Source organism: Nanorana parkeri, unplaced genomic scaffold, assembly GCF_000935625.1.
Source record: "Nanorana parkeri isolate BGI_ZX_2015 unplaced genomic scaffold, ASM93562v1 scaffold450, whole genome shotgun sequence".
Classification (NCBI taxonomy): domain Eukaryota; kingdom Metazoa; phylum Chordata; class Amphibia; order Anura; family Dicroglossidae; genus Nanorana; species Nanorana parkeri.
The window spans coordinates 1,161,382-1,183,128 of NW_017306718.1; the positions used below are offsets into that span (position 1 = coordinate 1,161,382).

Sequence of the window (21,747 nt, forward strand, 5' to 3'; positions counted from 1 at the left end):
CCCCTAAAAATACATACCAGACCCTTATGCTTGATGAGGGTTTGGCACAGATGTCAAGGGAGATTGCACACTAAAAGCAAAAAAAAGAAAACAGTGAGGGGCCCCCTCAAAATTCCATACCTGACCCGATTATAAGAAGGAATCTCACACAAAGAAAATAAGATTAAAAAAAGCATCGAGTCAACTCTAAAATCCATATCATATTCCCATAGTTGTTCATTTGTTCATTTATGTCACTGGGTATACCCAACTGCAGGCCCCTGATCTGTCATTCTGAGTTAGTCTCTGTCAGGTGTGGATGTGTCGGTTAATTTAATTTTTTAGTTTGAGCAGAAGTCATCCTAATCACAACTGACGAGGATCTGTATTGCTGGTCAACATAACTGACAATGGATTTAGGTTGTTTTTTAATGTTTTTTTTTTTTTTTCAATAAAGAGCTTGTCAAAGTGTGTGGTGTGTTTATTTACAATTTTCTTTTTTTTGTGTGTGAATAAGTAGGGATACTACCATTTAATCATTTACATGGGGGGCAAATGTATATCTGGTGCCCCCTTATTTTTAAAGGAGGCTTCCACATTTCAATAGAGTTGTGGCGAAGATGCCCTTTTCCACAAAAACATAAAGACAATGTGTTTTGCTGTGGTGAGCAAGGTTCCATCCCTCCCTATGATGAGGGCATGTGGCCTGGTAAGGTTCAGGAGAGGAGGGTCATGGACTCTTCCCTGCGATTTCCTGAAGGGCCAGGTTGCATGCTCAGATAAGGGTGTGGTATGGATTTTGTGGGGGACTTCATGCCCTTTTCTTGTTTTTTGTGTAGGTTCTATCATAAACTCCTGGTAAGGTAAAACAAAGGTGTAATAAAAGATAAATAAAACTGTGTGCATATCCCCCAAATTCCATACTAGATTCTTGATTGGGGTTCCCCTTCATTAAGTACCAGACCTAAAGGGCCTAGTATGAAATTTTTATTTACTAGAAAACCACCATCTCCACCCCCTTTGTTTACATTCAGCTGTCAGCAAATATCCCAGGCTGACAGCTGAATTGGCCAGGTAGGGGTGGCTCACCATCAGACACCGCCTTCCTGACAACCAGCCTCAGTGGGAAACTATCACATGTAGCAGAGTCAGTAATACTGCTGTTAAGTGTTTTACTTTCCTAGTCATGATGCTAGCCTATTTCTATCAAACACATACCTAAAGTCTATATTTGGAATATTTTGAGAAATACTGGGGATACAGGTATAGAAGGGAGTTCAAGTTATGTGGTGTTGTGGTTTTAAAGTGTTTTTGTGCATTCTGTTTTCATATTTAATTAATGTTTCATGACAATATTTCATGGTACTACAAAAACAATAGGCTTACAAACAATTACTAATTAAATAAACTGCTGTTCCAGTGACCAATTAGTACAAAGTTAAGGGCTAAAGCTTTATTTTTTTAAGAATGGTTTCTTATGGGTTTTAGAGCTGTTTTGGCTGCTACTTTCAAAGCTTTGTGTTTTTCCCATAAGGACAGTATTTTTTAAAATGTATTTTTGTGTTGTTAGTTGCAACATGTCACCCCCAGGCCAGTGCCAAGCTCACCATGACGTTTGTTGACAATCCCTTGCCTATCAGCCTTGAAAATGACCAGAATTTACTTTTTAAAATTTGCCCCCCCCCCTCATTGACTTCTATGGGGTTGAGATTAAAGTTTGCAATTTCCGTAATTTACGATGAGTCTGACAAATGGTCCGTGAATTGAACCCAGGCAGATTCTCTCATCCTAGTCCTAATATTGAACACTGTTTTTGATACAAGCATAGTTTTATGTATTCCTTTATGTTCTCTGTTGGTGGTATCCTGTTAACTATTTTATTTTGATTTCATGGGTGGGCAACAGTAAATAGATAGTCAGTGTGTTTTCCCAACATAATTCTGCTCTCCGAGAACTATTTTTTAAACAGTAGTATGTGTAAATAATGTCTACTTGGTGAAAGCATTTGATAAGTTTGTCCTTGTTGGCTTCCAACACACATATGCTTTGTTCTTTAACCCCAAACAGTCTGGCAAGAGACTTCAAAGCTAAAAGCCATAACATAGAGCAGTTTAGGCAAATTTAGATAAGAGCATGCAAATGCCAAGTGATATCTCCCAGTAGGGCTGGCATTTTGAAATGGTACCAGCTGCTCACTCTCTTCTTTAAATTAAGTGAGATTGCACAAGACATATCACTCTTTATTGCAAGACAAATGAGTGCTTGTTCATCTCTCAGCTTAGATGTAAGCAATATTTTGGTTGGCTTTTGAAGACACACTGCTGGCTGAGGTCTAACAAGCTTCAGCCAAGGAGATGAGCCATGGGCCTGCATTTTAGCATCCATCAAGGAGCAAAATATCTGTCAAGCATGGTGGGAAGCAAATCTTGGACATAACTGAAGACAGTAGATGTCACCAAAACGTATTCAGGTTTTGACTAGTTTCACAGTCTAAGAAAATGCTGCAGTTTCCCAACATTTTATTCATTTAGTTTCTTCCTGTATGCTCCCCTTGGGAAAATAACAAAAAAAATCAAATGCTAAATCCTCTGGAGAAAATGTTACTCATAATGAAATAAAGTAGAGCATATTCTTAATATAAGTCTGGAAAGCCTCTTTCTCCTATTTAAACATCTGCTTTTTTGTAAGTAATTTCTAACTGTGCGATTCAACCTTCACCCTTCACATGTGAGATACTCTGGCAATGAAACATTATTTTAATTTAAATAGAAACATTCTTTTATCCTTGTAGGCCCACACATAGTTTGCTCTGGTCAGCCAGCACTAGTGCATAATTAAAAATAAGTAAACCTAAAATATCAAAGTATGTATGCAATCACAGAAGTGGATATATTTGACATAATAGTGTATTCATAGCCAAAACCTTTTTTTTTATATTATTAGTTTTGGATACAGCAAGGAAGGTTTTAGAACCCCTTTCAGGTTTTTATTGTTATCCATGTCTCTGTTAGGAAGATAAGGAGAGGGGAGTTTTTGTAATGGGGAGACTCTTCTCAATTTCTGTTAGATCAACTGGGGAGGGAATGAATTGCAATCTGAGCAAAGGGACACAGATGAGAGACAAAACCTGGGAGGGTTTTATCCATTCCCTATTCTACCCAAAACTGAAAAAGTCTTTGTTTTAGTTATACTTAAATTACACAATCTGTGTAAATAAAATGTTATGGCTATATGTTATTACTAGTGGTATTTCATTCATATTTGAGGTTTCAAAAATATGAATGGCTGCTTATATTTATTAACACTGCATAGTGACCAGTTGTTCCACTAAATAATCAAATTGCCTGAAGAATGTGGAAGGATTTTTCTCTGTGAAAGAACATTGGACTATATTTTTTCTCTGCGTCAAGTAGGATTCTGGAATTGTGATTTGATTTTTTTAAATTCATATTACTGTATATACTCGAGTATAAGCCGAGATTTTCAGCCCATTTTTTTGCTGAAAAGTGCCCCCCTCGGCTTATACTCGAGTCAGCGTCAGGTTTCTTCTTACTTACCTCGCCGAGCGTCGCGTCACTGCTGCTCCGGTGGGCGGCGCTCCGAGCGGGGTCATCTGGCAGTCTCCGGGTCCTAATTTAGGTGGCCGGAGACTGCCAGATGACCCCGCTCGGAGCGCCGCCCACCGGAGCAGCAGTGACGCGACGCTCAGCGAGGTAAGTAAGAAGAAAAAAAAAAACCCCCGCAGCGGCCAGTCAGGCAGGGGAGCAGGGATGAGTCAGCGGCGCGCTGGTCAGGCGAGAGGAGCTCCAGGTGGGGTTGTAATTTAGCGGGCAGGCACCTCTAAGTCAGCTAAATTAGGACCCCACCTGGAGCTCCTCCCACTGGACCAGCGCGCCGCTGACTCGTCCCTGCTCTCTCCGTGATGTGATGATCGATCACCGGCACACGGACACAGTGAGTGAGGGCAGATGGGGGGGGGAGAGAGATTTATTAAGCAATTATATATGTATTGTCTGCACTGTATTAGCAGTATATACTACATATAGAGTATATACTGCTAATACAGTGCAGACAATACATTTACAATTATACTAACATGAATGGATTAAATGATCTGTATGTAGCCCTGTACTATGGATCATTTAACCCATTCATGTTAGCAGAGGATCATTGTAAATGTATTGTTGCAGGCACTCTATATGTACATGTACTATATACTTCATATAGAATGCACTGAACAATAGATTTACAATTATCCTCTGCTAATATGAATGGGTTAAATGATCCGTAGTACATGATATGTAGCCCTGTACCCCCTTTTCCACTTACAGAGCTAGGTTATTTTTCTTTTAAATAAATATTCATGTAATTTTATTGGTATCTATGTACCAGTAGCTGCCTCATTTCCCACCCTCGGCTTATATTCGAGTCAATACTTTTTCCCAGTTTTTTGTGGTAAAATTAGGTACCTCGGCTTATATTCGGGACGGCTTATACTTGAGTATATACGGTATCTACATATGTAAACATAAATGTAGTTATCACATAGGAAGCTATGAATTAATACATTTATTTTTTAACAATGATTCAACATCCAATGCTCCCCCTTTTATTGGCTTTAATGTTACCATACTTGTAAGCAAGTATAAACTAAGAGTAAGCTGCATTAACACAATTCCCTGTGCAAAAATATAGCTTGAAGAAACTGAAAAGTACACACAGAATGCTTAAAACAGGAGATATTGTATTCAAAATAATAATAGTAGTTGCCTGCATTACTTCTATAAACTACTGTATAAAACATACTTCTAAATTAAAGACTTATATATATAAATTGGCTAATATAAACGTATAGCTTCCCGATGTCTTCAAAGAACAGTACAAACTGAACTTCGAAAAGCCATAATGAGTGTACCGATTTGAGAACATTTATGCTCAAAAACACTCTAAGGCTCGAATCAGTCAATAACGAAAATGAAAAACCCTGAATCCACAGGGGAAGCATAGTGAAACCAGTGTCAGGGTCTTTAGTCCAAAAAATAGATCTACAAGGAAGCTACCAAAGTCAATCCCACTCAGGAGTCAGATAACACTAAAAACAAAAAGACAGGAAAGCCTCAGCAACAGTAGGATGTGCCTCCAATAGTCAGAAAAGATGTTGCTCACCTTAGAAAATAGCCAGGAGAACACATATGTGTAACCACGGCAAAAAGATTTAGTGCAGGGTCTGTAATCGCAGGACGATTCATCTTTGTGATTGTCTCTCGTCCAAGAATCCTTTACAAAGTGTACTGCTGAAACAGTGCATTGTTTCATAATGTAACTGTATACATTTAAAGGCAACTAACCCACAAAGCCATGGCTTACCATCTTTAGTGGCCATGTGTAATAAACATCATGCTAACAGCACTTAACTCAATGATTTTTAAAAGGATGACATTGTAGAAAGGTGATTCCACCTTTCCATGAGAATAATAGATAAAAAGATTCCAAGTTTAATAAAATACCTTGACGTGTTTTAGAGTGAACATTCTGAAGAGGGAGCGATGGTTGCTCTGAAACATGTCCTGGGACATGTTTCAGGGTGACGATCATGGCAGATCAGAGGCTTGTATTCCCATGTTGTGGTGGATAAGAGGACTTGTATTCCCATGTCTTAGATCAAGTTAACAGGCCCTGCAGGGGGATTCCCTGTCAGGATCCAGTGGCACCATCAGTGGATAGATCTGCTCATCCTGCTGTTTTCTGGTGTTCCTACACCAATATGGGCTGGCTTTCTACCCATTCCAGTCTATTTTGTTGGGGAGTACTCCTTGCACCCTTTTTTCCCCTTTGTTGTCCATACCCTTGTAGGGAATACCTTCCAAGAATATCGTCCTACTAAGAAAGAGTGCAGAAACCCAGAAAGGCCCAAGTAAAGGCACAGTGTAGTAATACTTGTAAGATGCTGCAGGGCAGCTGACATCTTCTGCCTTCTCCAAGTAATTAGCATATGAACTAAAAGGATTATTATGAGTATCCAAAGCCAAGAAAGCAGGACACCCAGGAATACATCTGGATGTTCAAACAGTCCCCCCATGTGTAATACTGAAAGGGAAAGCTGCTGAAAACTTGCCAGATGCCTCAGCAGATCTCCAGCTTCTAAAGCTACAGTACTCACTGTTAAGGCAGAAGGGATAGAGGTACAAGCTTCTCAGACTTTTCTGCAGATCTTCTGCACTTTCGTTAGAGATACTGTGGTATCAGTGAGTCAAGATCCAGTCAAAAACAGCCTTTCTTGAAAGAAAGACGAATCAGTAGTTCCTTGGATTTCGCATCAGCACCCTACACCTGTAGCCAGTGCCCAATGAAGCATCATAGAAAAATATCTATGGTATACCAAGTATCTTGATTAAAGAAGGGCTTATATGGGGGTGGCCTTCAATGTTATTTTCTGTTTGCCAGTGTCCAATCCTCTTGTAGGTGGCAGCATAAAAGCAGAATGTTTCAGAATTCCTGGGTCCCTCAATGGATGATAAAGCAATTCAGCAACACAAAAACTCCACAGGACACTCTCCAGCTAGTAAGCACAAAAAGCCTATTTAAAATAGTTTTAACCTCAAATATTGAAGCAGCTTAAACCCTTCATGACTGAGCTTGTTTTTAGTTTCTGTTCGTAAATGACTGACACACTTTTGACATTTTTGCTGTGATTCTTCCACGTCAGTAATATACTTTCTTACAAAGTGCACCCACACATATTATATATTGTTTTTTAGAGGACAGATAGGGCTACATATTTATATCACATATGTGTGTCTAACGCCTCACTTAGGACAAATAAAATTTTAAAAAAAGAGGAAAAAATGTAAAAAAACCCCACCTTTTCCCCAGTTTTGATTTGTAGTATTTTTTACAAAAGCAGCACAGCAAAAAAAAAATGCAATAAATACATTCATTTATTTGTCCTTTATTTTTTATTTCTTTACACTTTTTTTTTCTTTACACTTTTCACTATATGTTGTTGACATGCTGAAGAGACTGCCATTTTTGCTTTGACAAATACTGTATATTTTTCTACCTGCCAATCATGTTTAAACAAAATGCCGTCAGTCAAATGGTGACTGCAAGGTTGGGGGCGTGGCTAGCCACAGGCTGTGTGTGTCTATAGATGCACACAGCTAGGTGCAGGCACGGCCGGGAGCCTGCATGCACAGGTGCCTCTACAGCAGCCGGCTAGCTGATGGAGGAACCCATACGGTGGGGGGTAAGGGGCTAGTGGTTGGGATACCACTAGAGAACAAGCTAACAAAAAATTTCAAGAATAAAAGAAAGTCTTTAACAGTAAGTCTGGCCCCCATAAACATGAAAGTTAAAAAAACCCTGAAGGTTTAGGGGGTTATTCACTTATCCAGCTACGGCTGGATGCTTCGGCTCTATAGTGAATAACTCTATTGATGAATGTGTCCACTCAGTTCATTTTGAATCAGAAGATGTTAATATGCAAACTATATAACCAGGGGCACACACACAAATTTACATCATATGACATCACATTGAATAGAAAAACTTTCTTGGCATGAATCAGGCATGAACCCTCATGCAATGTTGAGTCATTTTTCTTTTAACACACGGTTTTGAAAAATCAGGGCTATAGAGTCTAAGAGGTCCAGGGAATATTAACATTTTTTTAAAACAAATTTTAAAAAATCTGTGCATGTGAAAGGTTAGTAAATATACGTACTATATCCCTGGCTTCTGCTCACAGTGCCTAGATGTGGTTGACATCAAAATGCTTCTGGTATGATCCCTGGGAATGCTGAGTAGTCCAGATCTTGTGAGAAGATGCTCCTGCACTGTGCTGGAGTATCTTCTCGCACGATTTGGGATACTCAGTAGTCCTTAGGATCTTAGTGGAAGGATTGTGACATCTGCAGTGAGGAAACCAGGGGTAAGGTAAGCTTATTTACCAACTTGTTTTCCCCCACAGAAGTTCGTTAGTGCAAAGTCTATTTAATGTGTATTTTGATAAATAGAAAAATGTTCTGGTATATAGGAATAATTGATCAGATGAAGAATCCCATCAGATTTAACCAAATCAGTATTTTTGTTGTGTTCAACAATCGTTATCTAGCAAAAGATTATTTAAATATTGAATCTATAGCAAATAATGTTACATGAATGGCCAGCATAAGGCATTTACATTTACTTATCTTCTTTTGAGGCATGTGATCCTGAACATAAAAACAACTGGATGAATCTTTCTTCTAGCCTGACATATCCAAATGGTTCAATTTCTTTGTAAAAGTCCTGACTGTAATATAAGTGTCAGAATTGATATCTCTAAAAATGTACATCAGAAATACATTTTAGTTATACTATTGTGAGCCCAAATGGACTTTACATGAATATTTCAACCAACTGCTCAGAATTTATGCTGATTGTAAGCACTCATATACACATTCAGCTGTGTTCTAGACTGAACCAAAGTTTTTTTGATTAAACAAAGCGGGATATCTTTCACATTTGGTGGCTCCTTCTTTGAATGCAGTCAGTACATACCCCCTTTCATCATCCCCACTTCATAGCATTTGCGGAGTCGGCAGGCTTGACAGCTCTTTCTCCTGTTTTTGTCGATGGTGCACTGATTGGTTGCGGGACACATGTAGTCATTATGGCCTGTAAAGAAAATAAGGGTCTTTGTGAAAATCTGCTGGGAGACAATTTAAGTGTATTAATAACCCTGATAACCTTTTGTCCTGCAGAGGGTTTGAAAGTGAAAGCTTTTTTCTAAACTTCACTTGAACATATAAAAATGAAACAGCCAGTGGCAATTAAGCCTTGACAGAAAAAAGGTTAACATTTTTGTACTGACAACTATAAACCAAAATAAAATTCCTTTTTTTGTGAGAATACAAATATTAAACCATATGACTTGTAAAGACAAAGAGGATTTTTGATAGAGAAAAGTTTGATAGCAGATGTTTTTCTAAGCATTTACTTCACACAAATATATTTTCTTTTTTCAGATTCACATGCGGGTAAGCATTGTAACAAGAAGAAAAAGCAATGAAATGAAACATTAGATATTCTGTATATATATATTCTATTTCGCTTGTATCCGGAGTTTACTTCCTTGCTCAATTGATTTTATTCCGTATTCCATGTACTGTAATCCTCCTACAAAATGTGGTATTTAGGTGTACTTCACAAAGCAAAATTGCTGTCTGTCCCAAGTCCGGGTCCTACCGCCTAGGACTGAAATTGGGCACTCCTGCTCTATTATAGCTTTTATATGAAATGTACAGTGGTTTTATATATAATTTCTTCATGCTGTAAAGGAGTTCTAAAGTCCTAGCATATACTATCCTGTTATAACATCAACAATGTACCGTATTTGCCGGCGTATAAGACGATCCCCCACTTTTTGTGTTAAAATATAGGTTTTGGGCTATACTCGTCGTATAAGATGAGTATAGCCCAAAATAATGTTTAAATGCACCCACTAACCTCCATGGCAGTATTCCCGAGTGTGGCTCAGGTTTAATTTTCAGTACCATAAGCGGTAACCCCGAGCCACACTCGGGATTACAGTCTCTTACCTTGCCTATGATCCCCGCAGTGTCCTCCATATTCAGGGTTCGGTCCTTCAGCTACATGCAGTATACCGTGCTGAGCCAATCACAGCAGGCTTTGTATTCATTAATACAGGCTTTGTATTAATGAATACAAAGCCTGCCATGATTGGCTCAGCGCGGTATACTGTATGTAGCCGAAGCTACATACAGTATACCCGGCGTATAAGACGACCCCCGATTTTCGGGCGATGTTTTTGGGTCTAAAAACACGTCTTATACGCCGGCAAATACGGTAATAGGAATACATTCTAGAGTTGTTTTTGATAATATAATCAAGGCTTACATGAAAACATTGTGCTGCCTTCTGTCTTTCCATCATTTTCAACAACTTCCTGGATTCCCAGTGTGCTTTGCATCTCTTTCCCTGATGCTTGATGTGATGCTATCGTGGATTACTCGAGACTACATATTACATCATGCATTGCTTCCAGCAAGCAATGACAATGTTACAATGTTACTTTTATCAATAATGGTAATTACCATTGCCACACACATGTGATGTATACTTACAAGGACAGATGCTTTATACCAGGGGTGGCCAAACTCCGGCCCTCCAGCTGTGGTAGAACTACAAATCCCATGAGGCATTGCAAGATTCTCACAGCCACAGACATGACTCCTGGAGAGAGATGGATCATGGGATTTGTAGTTTCACCACAGCTGGAGGACCAGAGTTTGGCCACCCCTGCTTTATACCAATCAGTAGTGTGTAAGGAGAAACAACCTACTTGTTTCTTGCTGATGTCTTCATACATACACACATTGGTTGGATCATGACTATTATTTTATACTTATAGCCATTTTTAATACACATAACTTACATGTGAAACTAAATAATAGAATTGTACATAACAGCAAAATAATCAATGTAAAGTATTTAATGGAAAAAAAAACAAACAAACTAGGAAATGCAATAAAGTATAAACAAAGACATTTGTTTCCGGCAGCACCAAAGTAGCTTTTCAGCGATGGTTTTGCCCTTGCAACTTGTTTCCATGTAGATATATTTCCAGAGAATAACTGAATAATTAGGAAAATAAAACAGGGTAAAACCTATTTGACAATATTTAACAATATTTTACATGCAATGTTCCCAGTACTGCAATCAATAGTGTTTTATTTTCTATTACTTGCAAATTAAAATACAAAAATAAAAAGTCCCCCCACAGTCAGAGGCTGATTTTAATCAGTTTTCCCTAAAGTTTGGCAAGTACAAGAAATTTCTCCTCCTATTTATCTGATTTTATAAATCACAATACTTTTAAGAGGCTGGCATCAGATCAATGCTACATCTGCCTGTAGTAAAACTTAACTAGTTGAATTCTGAAGGTCATTTGGCTGTGCACTGTACTTATACTGTAAACTGCTTAGAGCTCGTTCACACCAAGTGCGGAGCAGATGCAGAGCAGAGCAGAGCAGTTTAAGAATGCATCAAGAACACATCCCATGTATTCCAGTGGTATTTTGGGCTCTAGTTCACACCACAGTGTTCAGTTCCAGTGCATGTGGAAAAACTACTGCATGCTCTTTTTTTCTGCTCTGGAACGCACCAAAACACATGTAAACGCATAACAAATGCATGCATACGCTCTGGAATGCACTGGACCACACTTGAAAGCCCATTTTAAGCTACAATTACTAATTTTAAGCTAAACACACCGGAAAGCATAAAAATGCATCAAAAACACATCATAACACGCTGCATATGTAGAAACCCTTCCAGATCTGTTCCGGATCTGGTGCAAACAAGCCATTAACGTATAACTACAAAACTTTTTTTAGAGGGGTTAGAACCACTTTCAGGTTTTTATTGCTCTCTGTGTCTCTATGCAGATTAATTATCTCGAATCGTTTGGATCACCATTGTCATCAGGACAGAAAGTGAGGGTAATTCTGGGTAAATTTTGAGTTGCCACCAGAACAGGAATAGAGAAATTATTTCAATGGGGAAAGTTTTGCCTATGAAAAATCTCTAAGAGGGGATATCACTTACATTGTTAAGCATTCTCTCTTGTCCTGTTGAGTCTACATGGCATAACAATTAAGGGAAATCTCCCTAAAGAGACACAGGTGGCAAAAAAGACAGTTGTTTTAACCCTTCCCTCCTTACCTAAAAAAGGTTTGGCTTTAGATATACTTTATAGCGCAATTTAGGAAGGATCTTCCCCTGCCACATAGAAAGCTAAAAGACAGCAGATACAAATATTATAGCTGCTAACGTTTAAAAAAAACACATGCTTGCCAGCCCATGAAGTCTCGCACCCAGTTCTTTGCAGGGTCTTCTAATTTTGTACGCCGCCATCTTTCATTTGGGAGTGAGCTATCATCAGGACTGCAGGGGGACTATCCTCATTAAATATGTGTATCCCGAGTGGCTGTGGGAAGGGGGGGGGGGGACGAGTGTGGAGCGGGGAAGGGGGACAATTAGAATGAAGCCATGTTTAAACTTTGATTTCAGGTCTGCTTAAACTTACAGTTTAAATCAGCTAAATGGTGGGACCCTTGTTCTCTGCGGGGAAGCAGAGATCTCTTTGCAGAGGTTCGACAGTTCACCTACTAATTCAGAGCCACAGCACACCAATCAGCAAGAAGCATAAGCTTGGCTGATTGCAGAGCTCTAGGTGTGATGGACCTCTGCAGCGAGATCACTGCTTCCCCGCAGAAAGAAAGGGCCCATGCTGCAACTGCTGAAAGGGGACAGGATTTTCTATTCAGGCTGTGGCTGTCTAAGAGAGTAAAAGAGCTAAAAGACATTGAACACCTTTTGTTTTAATGCACCTGGAATGTATTTAACCTATTAAAACTAAAGGTGCAAGTGAGCTTCGAAGCAAAGATTTCGTTTGGAACATTAAAGTATTACTAAAGGCTGGGCGTTTTTTAACTTAATACATTCTCTGCATTAAGGTAAAATAAGTCCAGTAACTTTTTGACTAGCTGTCCCCCCCACACTTACCTGTCAGCACCGCTTGTCACCACCGCTGGTCCCTCGAATTGATCCTCTGTCCTGAACTTACTGGTTGCAGGTGAGGATACTGAGGGCAGAGGGACAGGAGGGAGGGCAATGCGGGGATCCATTCGAAAACGAGGAACTGAAGAATTTTTAAAAACAACATCAAAGTTTTGCATATACGCAGTCTCCCATTGATAAATAAGTAAATAAAGGTTTAATATCACTTTAAACCTTGAATATACAGTATTTAGGTGTTTTTAATTTTCTCAGTTACTCTTATGTTGCTTTCATTACACTTTCTGTTCTGTGTTCTTCTTGTATCTCCCATATTTCTCAAATTTAGCTGGTTCCTTTGGTTGATTTGTTTGTCTGACTTGTTAGTCTGAAAATACTATTTTTTGTGCTCTTTTAATCCCGATTTTACCTTATTACTGTCTTTGAGGCTAAGCAAACACTTGGATCAAACCTTAGTCCACCCACCGACTTGCTGTCTAAGGGATAAGTAAATGTGCTTGGATTCATTTTGTGGACTGTTTGTTGAACTCAGTATAAAACTCGAAAAATTCAAACCCTACTGATGCCTGGGTGGGCAAATCTGGAAAATTAATTCCAGACATTTTTAAGACTATTAGGCACAGAATTGTCAACCCAAGTGCATAGGGAGCTGGGTACTACCCTGGGGTAGACGTACCAATTGAAAAAAAATATTTTTTGCATTGGTACGTTCCACCCAATAATAGGCTTAGTCATATACATAAATCGCTTCAACCAATCGCATTTCAGCAAAGCACAGGCTTAGTCATAGAGATATCTCTATGATTAAACCAGTGATTGGGTGAAAAATATCCGATGGGGTGGACAAGTTTCAATAAACTATCCCACTGTGCAGCAGCACCCCAATCTGAATTTTTAAAATAGAAAAAAAATTGCTTATTTAGGTTGTTTTTGGTGCAACACCTGATTTTCTTTTATCTAGCACTAACAGGCAAGCATTGACCAGAGGTAGTTGCAGCCAACCCAGATCCAAAAGCAATGAAATTGTATTCTAAAAATTTAAGTTTAAGCCTGCAACTTTGTACAGATTTGCCCATGGCACAACAATTTGATAGTATCGTTTGTGAGCTTCTTTTTTCCCAGTACTACACTGCATTGTCTTATATGTTTAAGAAAATGTCACAACAGAATGCATAAAAACACTTCAGACCACAACACCACATTCCACAAACCTCTTTACAACACTGTATCCCCAAGTTTTTGCTAAATACTTAAAATATAGGCCATAGGTATGTGTTTGATAGAAACTGGCTAGTGTCAGGACAGTACACAAGCACTTGAATATGAAGCAAATCGAAAGAGCTCTGCAGTGTACGCTTTTTTTAACATATCTGCTGCCAACAGAAACCATTGTGGTCTGCAGACTCTGTCTGCAGCACATCAGCCTGGATGAAAGTATCACTCATCTGGGTACCGCATGCATGAGGAAACACATGACTATGCAAAAGAGCTTAATGGAAACAGAACCTCAGTGAGACAAGTTACCTCCTCTTTGTTCCTCAAGGGTGCAAAGCAGCCACTTTCCTTTAGGGTGCACTTTCCTCAAGGGTGCAGAGCATCCATTTATTTAAGGCCTGCTAATCCCCCCTTTACCTCTTCCTCAAGGGCACATAGCTGCCATTTGTTTGTGCTGGTTGAATGTAGAGGCACCCAGAATTTTCAGCAATCAGCACCAGAATGGTCACCTAGCTTGTGTCCTGCAGTGTGTTATCTTTTCCCTAACTACTCTATGTCTACTCTAACACATACTGAACAAAGGCTGTTGAGAACATTGATTTTTATAGGTAGGGGGTTGGCACATAAAAAAACCCCCACGATTGCCGCTTCTAACCCCCGGCCACGGTTCAGAGGCCAGGAAGAGCATTATTGGTCATTGGTAACTATGGGCACAAATAGCCGCATTAGTTCACCCTTTTCGCAAACCATAAAAGCATTAGGTTTGGGTTGAATTCATGATTGACCCAAACCAAAAACCCATCCCCATTGTCCAATGAAAACACTCCAGTGCCTACAAATATTACCTTCTTTGGAAAGTAACACATATTATGGGTTCAAAGAAGCCCCCTTTATCTCTTGAAACCCCTGAAATGCATTGACTGTTTTTAAATGTACTGTTTAAATTTACTGATCACTGTAATTAATAATCTTTTTCTGGACAGTCAACAATATCTTGGTGCTCTCTTCTCCTACAAACTTTGAAAGGTTACACCAAGGACCAAGTTAGGGCCTTTTTGTGCATTTGAGAACTGCTTTAAAAATAATGGTCACATCAGATTGGAATACCCACCTACATCGAGGTATTGTACTCCACCACCTCCCCATTTTTAATCATATATCTGGGGCTGTTTATAAAATTAAAAATATAACAGTCACATCATCTCTTTTTTTTTTTTTTTACAAAAATCAGTTATATACTTGATCTATGTCTCAATTGACGGTGTGGTGCATCTTCCAAAAATGGTATGAAATTCACTCATGAATACTTGTTTAAATCTAACACAAATGCTTTATTATTATAGAAAAAAAGCATGATTTTTACCAACACCATAAAAAGGACAGACCGGTCTTTAAAACAACACACCAATTTGTTTAGCTAGATAACATCCCCCATTTGTCTACTAGAAGCTATATGTATTAGATTTAATAGAGTTCTGTAAACAAGGATTCAGATATCCCCTTCTCAGTCCTGAGCCAGCTTATGCCTTTATATAATTTACACATCCTTATATAACAGTCCAGGCATCTCTATAAACATTACAGACACACACTTATTCATTTAGCTGTCATACTATTAAGGTAGTGGATAGTGATGAGCCGAACACCCCCGTGTTCGGTTCTAACTCGAACTTTCGAACATGGAAAAAGTTCTAACTCGAACTTAGAACTCAATGCAAGTCTATGGGGGTAGAACTCAGAAAATTAAAGGTCCCCATTTTGAAGCCTTATATGCAATTTATTGGCCATAAAAAGTGTATGGGGATCCGGGTAGTGCCGTGAATGACAGGAATCAATGAAATTTAAAACAAAAAAACCCCAAAAAAATATTTTTTAAAGGAACAGTGATTTTTACATGATTTACAGGGTAAGAGTAAAAATGAAAAATTCCTTCAAATATTGTGCCTGGAGGGTCCCCATAACCTGCCTGTGAAGTGGTGGATCTGTAGGATGTATAGAACCTGCTGCACTGCTGCAGCAAAAAGTGACATTTAAAAAGAAAAACAAATAGACATGATTGGGCAGAGTCATCGTGACTCTGCCCAATCATGGCTCTATATTTGTACTGAGCCCTGATTGGCACAGTCTTGCATCTGACCTGTTGTCAGGTGCAGGACTGTAGCCAAATGCCGCTTCGGACGGCGCAGTGCATTGTGGGATGTGCCGCGGTCGAACATGGCGCGGACATCCCATAATGTTCGGTGTTCGCCGAACGCTCGAACATGCAATGTTCGAGTCGAACCTATGTTCGACTCGAACGTTCAGCCCATCCTTAGTAGTGGACAACTGTACCACAGTATTTACTGATAATTGTAGAAAATGCGATTATCCCACATATATTTCTTCCAGTGTAAACATTATGGGGGTTATTCACAAAGCTAGACGAAGGATCAGCCATAGCTCCGGCTGATCCTTTGGCTAGCTACGGTTACGGGAGGCCTTCGGTTCAGTAGAACCGAAGGGCTGCTGTAAGGGCTATTCACTATAGCCCGTACAGCTCCCGAAGTTGGCCGAGCGTCTTTCACCTTGGCTCAGTCGAGCCGAAGCATATTCCTTCGCCTCGACTGAGCCGAGGTGAAAGTCGAAGCGGATAGCAATTACCATCACCATCTAATAGTGAGTGATCCCTTTTCATTTTTTCCATACCATCACCATACGTTTCATAAATACTTTTGCGATCTTTTAGGTAGTAGTGCTCCTTTTTTTTCCAATTCTTTTTGTAAATAAGAAACACAATGCTGTAGTGAAAACATCATTTAAATTCAAGCAGTAAAATAGAATTAATTGAATGCAGGCTGAGGTTGATTTGTATAAACTTGTCACTAAACAAGATTTTTATAGGTTCACTTTTATTGATGTGACAGTGTAATATTTGAGCCTCCCAAGGATTAACTCTTCCATGGGAGGAATCTCTCTGTAGGTTTTTCTTCTATAAATAAAGGTAAAGTTATTGCAGAAAGAAGAAAAGGCACACTAGAAGCCGGCAGTGATATCACCGCCAGCTCCGCTGAACTGTCATTACAATGAGAGCTCAGTGGAGCCGGCAGTGATATCAACACTGGCTCCGCTGAGCTCTCATTGAAATGACAGCAGGTCTAGGCCAATAGGAAACAGTTGGGCAGAGCTAGCTGTCACTGCTGGCACCGCCCAATCGTTTTCTACTTTTTTTTCTACTTTTTTTAAATGTTTTTCTATTCTGCTCGGTATCACAGAGGTACCGAGCAAAATAGCCGAGCCGAATGCCGAGGGGCGGCATTCAGCTATTCACTCACTGCTGTTCTGTCCCTATGAGAATAGGCCGAACAGCAGCGAGTAGGCTGCCGGAGGTTCGGCTCAGCCGATCCACATGTTGGATCGGCTGAGTCGAACTACTTCTGCACTTCGGGTCGGCCGAATATGCTGAGCATGTTCGGCCGGCCTGAAGCCAGCCAAAGCAAGTCTATGTACGGCTGATTTCCGCCGATGAACGGCAGAAATCAGCTGTACAAGCCTGAAGTGATTAGCCGAACAGCGTTCAGCTCACTTCACTTCGGGTCGGTTATTCACAAGGCTGCCTTCGACAGCTTTGTGAATAACCCTGTATATCTCTTTATTGAGAAAGGGGTTGAATATTTGTCCTTCACAAGCTGGACAAGAATTTACAGTGTATAAAGACATAAAATTGTTTTTGCAATGATTACAATTAATAAAAATGGTATATGGTGAGGAAAAAGGAGGAGGAGGGTAAGAGAATGAGTCAAAATCAAAGTATTTATGGTATACAGTAATTTGAGTTATTAGAATGGGAGATGGGGGCGATGGAAACACTGGAAAGGGTGAATATTCCTAAAACAAACAAAGCTCCAAAATTCACCAATTTCCCCCCTAGCTTCGCATGAAAAGGTTGTTTTGTTTATAGAGTTGGTTGACAAAAGATTTTTAAAAAAGTGGAATGGCCCTTGTGTATAGCAGATGACCTTCTACCTGAAAAGCCCTTTTGGAGTTAGACAAATGAAGGATATTGTGGTACGATTAAGTGATATAGGTGGAATGTTAACATTGTCCTAATGCATGAGGACCAATATCAGGAAGTTTTCAGACTCTTAGGAAATCATAAGAGTTATAATAGGGTGGCAATTAACCCATTTCCCAAAATGCTGGAGGAAGATTGGAGTGTGGATATCTTGAAGGGGTGTTCTTGGATAGAGAAGAATAAATACCTTTTGGTTAGAGAATATGCCACCCCAACCTTCTATATAATTTCAAAATACATAAGGACAGAGTAAATCTACTTGGACATCCCATTGAGTCAAGGAGGCGAGGACCAATGAGGAAAGTAGGTACATGTTTGGATAAAAAGCTTTAAAGCGGAACTCCGGGCACAATTTCTTTACCCTTGCAGTGGGGCCACCGCTGCTCCATTAACTGCTCATTTGTGTCTAAGTGCTAACCTGAACCGCAGAGCTAGCTGGCAGCAACTCTGGTCCCTGAAGCCTGTCTCCTCATCAGATGCAGCAATGATATGTCCCTGTATAGAACATAATGACTCAAGGATCTTTAGACCACAGCAACAGAGAGAAAGAGAGGCTCCAGTGTCCAGTCTAAGAGCAAAGTGGCTTGGATCAGGTGAGTATAACTTTTTTTTTTTAGCACGCAGACACAAACATGCACTTAACAGAGTAGCCCCACTACAAGGGTTAAGAACCATTTTGCATGGAATTCTGCTTCACCATTTGTGAAGATGTTTTTGTCATATGTACAGGACTAAAAATAGGTGTTGAAAAGATAACAGCAGGTGGAAATGAAAGGAAAATCCATCTTGGTGTGTTTGGCCGTAGAGAATTTAAACACCTCCATCCCACATAGGATAGGGTCGGAAGCATGTAAAAACATGCTTGATAAGGTGTATATGAATATGGAGGAACACACAGGCTATATAGTCAGCTTAATATTATTTGTATGTTTGTGAATAACACATTTTCACTTTTGATGGGAAATGTTATTATCAAAAACAGGGAGTGGCAATTGGAGAAGCATGTGGAATTACATATGCTTGTTTACATCTTTGTTGGCTGTAAGAGTCATGTTTAGTGCACGTGCGGCCCCCTGGCTTAAGCACATGGATGATGGGCTGATGGTATGTAGGGGGTAAAACGCAGTGTGAATGAGAGTAACATTTATATGAAATTCAGCTGGAGCCTGGAACGGGTCCAGGTGTTTATTTTTTATTTTTAGGAGAGTTGCAGATTTGCTAACTAACATGTTTAAGAATCCCACAGCTGGGAACTCCTTCCTCCTTGTCAAAAGCCACCAACTATGGAGCCAGAAAGATGTGGTTTTTGTTGGGCAGTACTTACAATTCCAGAGGAATAGGTCTAGCACAGAGAATTTTGTTAATGAATTGAAAACGTTGTCGGTTAGATTTAAAATAGAGGTTATTAAAAAAGAAAATCCATCAGTGGTTAAAATGAACAAAGTAAAAGCAGGTTAAAAAGAAGAAAGAGAATGGGAACAGGAAGAGAAGTGTAGAAGTATCAGTTCCTTCAACTTATAATAGAATGGGATTAGACAAGTGAGGGTTGTTATGTCCCTGAAGAAACGGGAAGCGCAATATTACTTAAACAGTAGGTTGCACCTAGGGGAATATGCTGGTTTAATGTAGAGGCACCCAGAATTTGTGTGATGTTTTAAAGAAGGATCCATTATTTTTATGGTGTTGGAAAAAAACATGGTTTTTTTTTCAATAATGAAAGATTTTTGATATCCCATTTATCAATTTTTTCTTTGCACAGAATATATGGTGGGTTGTCCAATTTTACTAAAATTGAATTTTGTGGAAAAAAACACTGAAAAACACATCCTATTTGTTCTTTCCTGTTTGTTACACACTCTGCTCTTTTAAGCTTTTGTATGTATGTATTTACTGCTTTGTTTTTGTTTCATATACTGTTGTGACATCCTTAGTGATTTTTTCGTTTACTTAAAATCTGCAATGCTGACCTTGTGGATGAGTAGGGTAGTGGCCAAATTTCCCTTTGTAAGCACCTGTTAAGACAATGATGTCAATATCTCCACACAGTAAAACATCTGCTTTTAGTGTTTGCAGCTTGAAAGAAGATTACAGATATGAATTGTAACCACCTCGTAACTTCAGGTTTTTATTTTTTATTAGACACAGCAGTAAATAATTAAGGCAATGGAGGAGGATTTCAGGCCTGGATATTGAAAGTAAGAAAAAAATAAGAATAAAACAAAAATGAACTATCTTTTTTATTTAAAATCTCCCCCAGTAAAGATTAAACACTTTTTTTCAAGCAAAACAGATAAATGATGAAAAACTCACATGTTATGCCAACTCATTACAGTGTACAGCTTGTACTAGGCTTATTGTATTAACCAGTTACAAATGGGGTTTTTCCCCCATTTTCTCAGTATAGTAAATAGATTTAATTGTTGGTTCTACTAAAGATTTCATTTAATTGATTTGGCAGAAAGAACCTTATAAAATTCATTACTCCTCAGTTCAACAATAGTCCGTACATGCCTATACATATGAATGCCAAAGACCGTGCACCACCCCCTGGATGCCAGCAAAGAAGTAAAACAAAAAAAAAGGTAACACAAAAAACAATCCCCACACAAGTACACCTACCAGGACCCAAAATATAATAATATAATTATAGACTTGTTTACACAGTTCGTCCATTAAAAGTGATATTAGAAATAGTGCTAAGTCAGTGATTGATTTCTTATGTGCTTTGAACAGTCCAACAGCAATGTCTCCTTGCCATAATTTTTAGCTCTGTTCCTGTCCACCTGGGAGTTTGAGTTTTTCTCCTATATGTTCCAACTCCTCCTGTCTCATTCTATAATATACAAGTTCCAACAAGGAGAGCGCGGACCCCCTATAATGTCCAATGCCTGTGTGCAGACCTAGGAACTTAAGTGCAAAGATGTCACAATACATTCCTCCAGATATTTAAGAAATTGTCAGGGGTTTATCTGCCAAAAACTGAAATGTAATTTTAACGACTGACCTTAAAATGTGACAATCTGAGAGGCAAAAAACAAAAAGGAGCGTCTCCATAGTGTAAAACGAATTTTAATGATAAAAACGACAACTGTATTGTACTTACAAGAAGTTGGTAGTAAAAAGGCATGTAGAAAACAATGGGATGTCAAATCATCTAGCAGCGGAAGTCTGAAAAGATGTGCAGCATCAGCGTCCACTGCCCCTGTGTGGTCTCGGTTTACATGTTTCTGGGGCACGCCCCCCATTTCCTTAAAATGTGACAAACCTATTCCAAAACAACAAACAAAAAACCTTAGGGGTCTATTCATGAAGCAGCCGAAGGATCTAGCCATAGCTTCGGCCGATCCTTCGGCTAGCTTAGGCCCCAGGACCCCTTCGGCTCAGTAGAACCGAAGGGCTGCTGTACAGGCTTTTCACAATAGCCCGTACAGCTCCCGAACTTGGCCGAGCGAGACAAAGGCATATGCCTCGGTTCGGCTGAGCCGCGCTGGAAGCCGAAGCTGGCCGACCGATAGCCTGCTTCTGGCAGCTGGGCGGAGCCAGCCATGATCTTACGGCTGACTCCGGCCCACTTGCAGAGAGATCAGCGTCCCTGGCTACCAGCTAACCAGGGACACTGATCACCAGACAGCCTAACTCTCCCAGGCGCTCTGGGAGTCTCCCACTCCCGGCCGCCCAGGAGAGAAACACTGCTTTGTCAGAATAGAAAATAATAAATAAAAATTTTTGGTCATAGGAATGCATTGCTAGATTCCTATTGGCTATTTCAATTTGCAATAGCCAATAGCAAACTAGCATTTCACCCGCCCTCTGCTGCAGTTCTCCATCAGGTCCATCAGCAGACAGCTCCATGTCAGAATAAAGAAAAAAAAAAGAAAAATCAGTGTTTCTCTCCTGGGCGGCCGGGAGCAGGAGGCGCC

The 21,747-nt window shown here is 39.6% G+C and overlaps 1 protein-coding gene across 1 annotated transcript in view; it reads right to left on the bottom strand.

Moving 5' to 3' along the window:
• ESR1 (estrogen receptor 1) overlaps positions 1-21,747 on the bottom strand; it is a 78,689-nt gene that overhangs the window by 53,134 nt on the left and 3,808 nt on the right. The window contains exon 2 of the mRNA XM_018560332.1: positions 8,521-8,637. Coding sequence (XP_018415834.1) covers positions 8,521-8,637 — 117 coding nt within the window. The remainder of the gene's footprint in view (positions 1-8,520; positions 8,638-21,747) is intronic.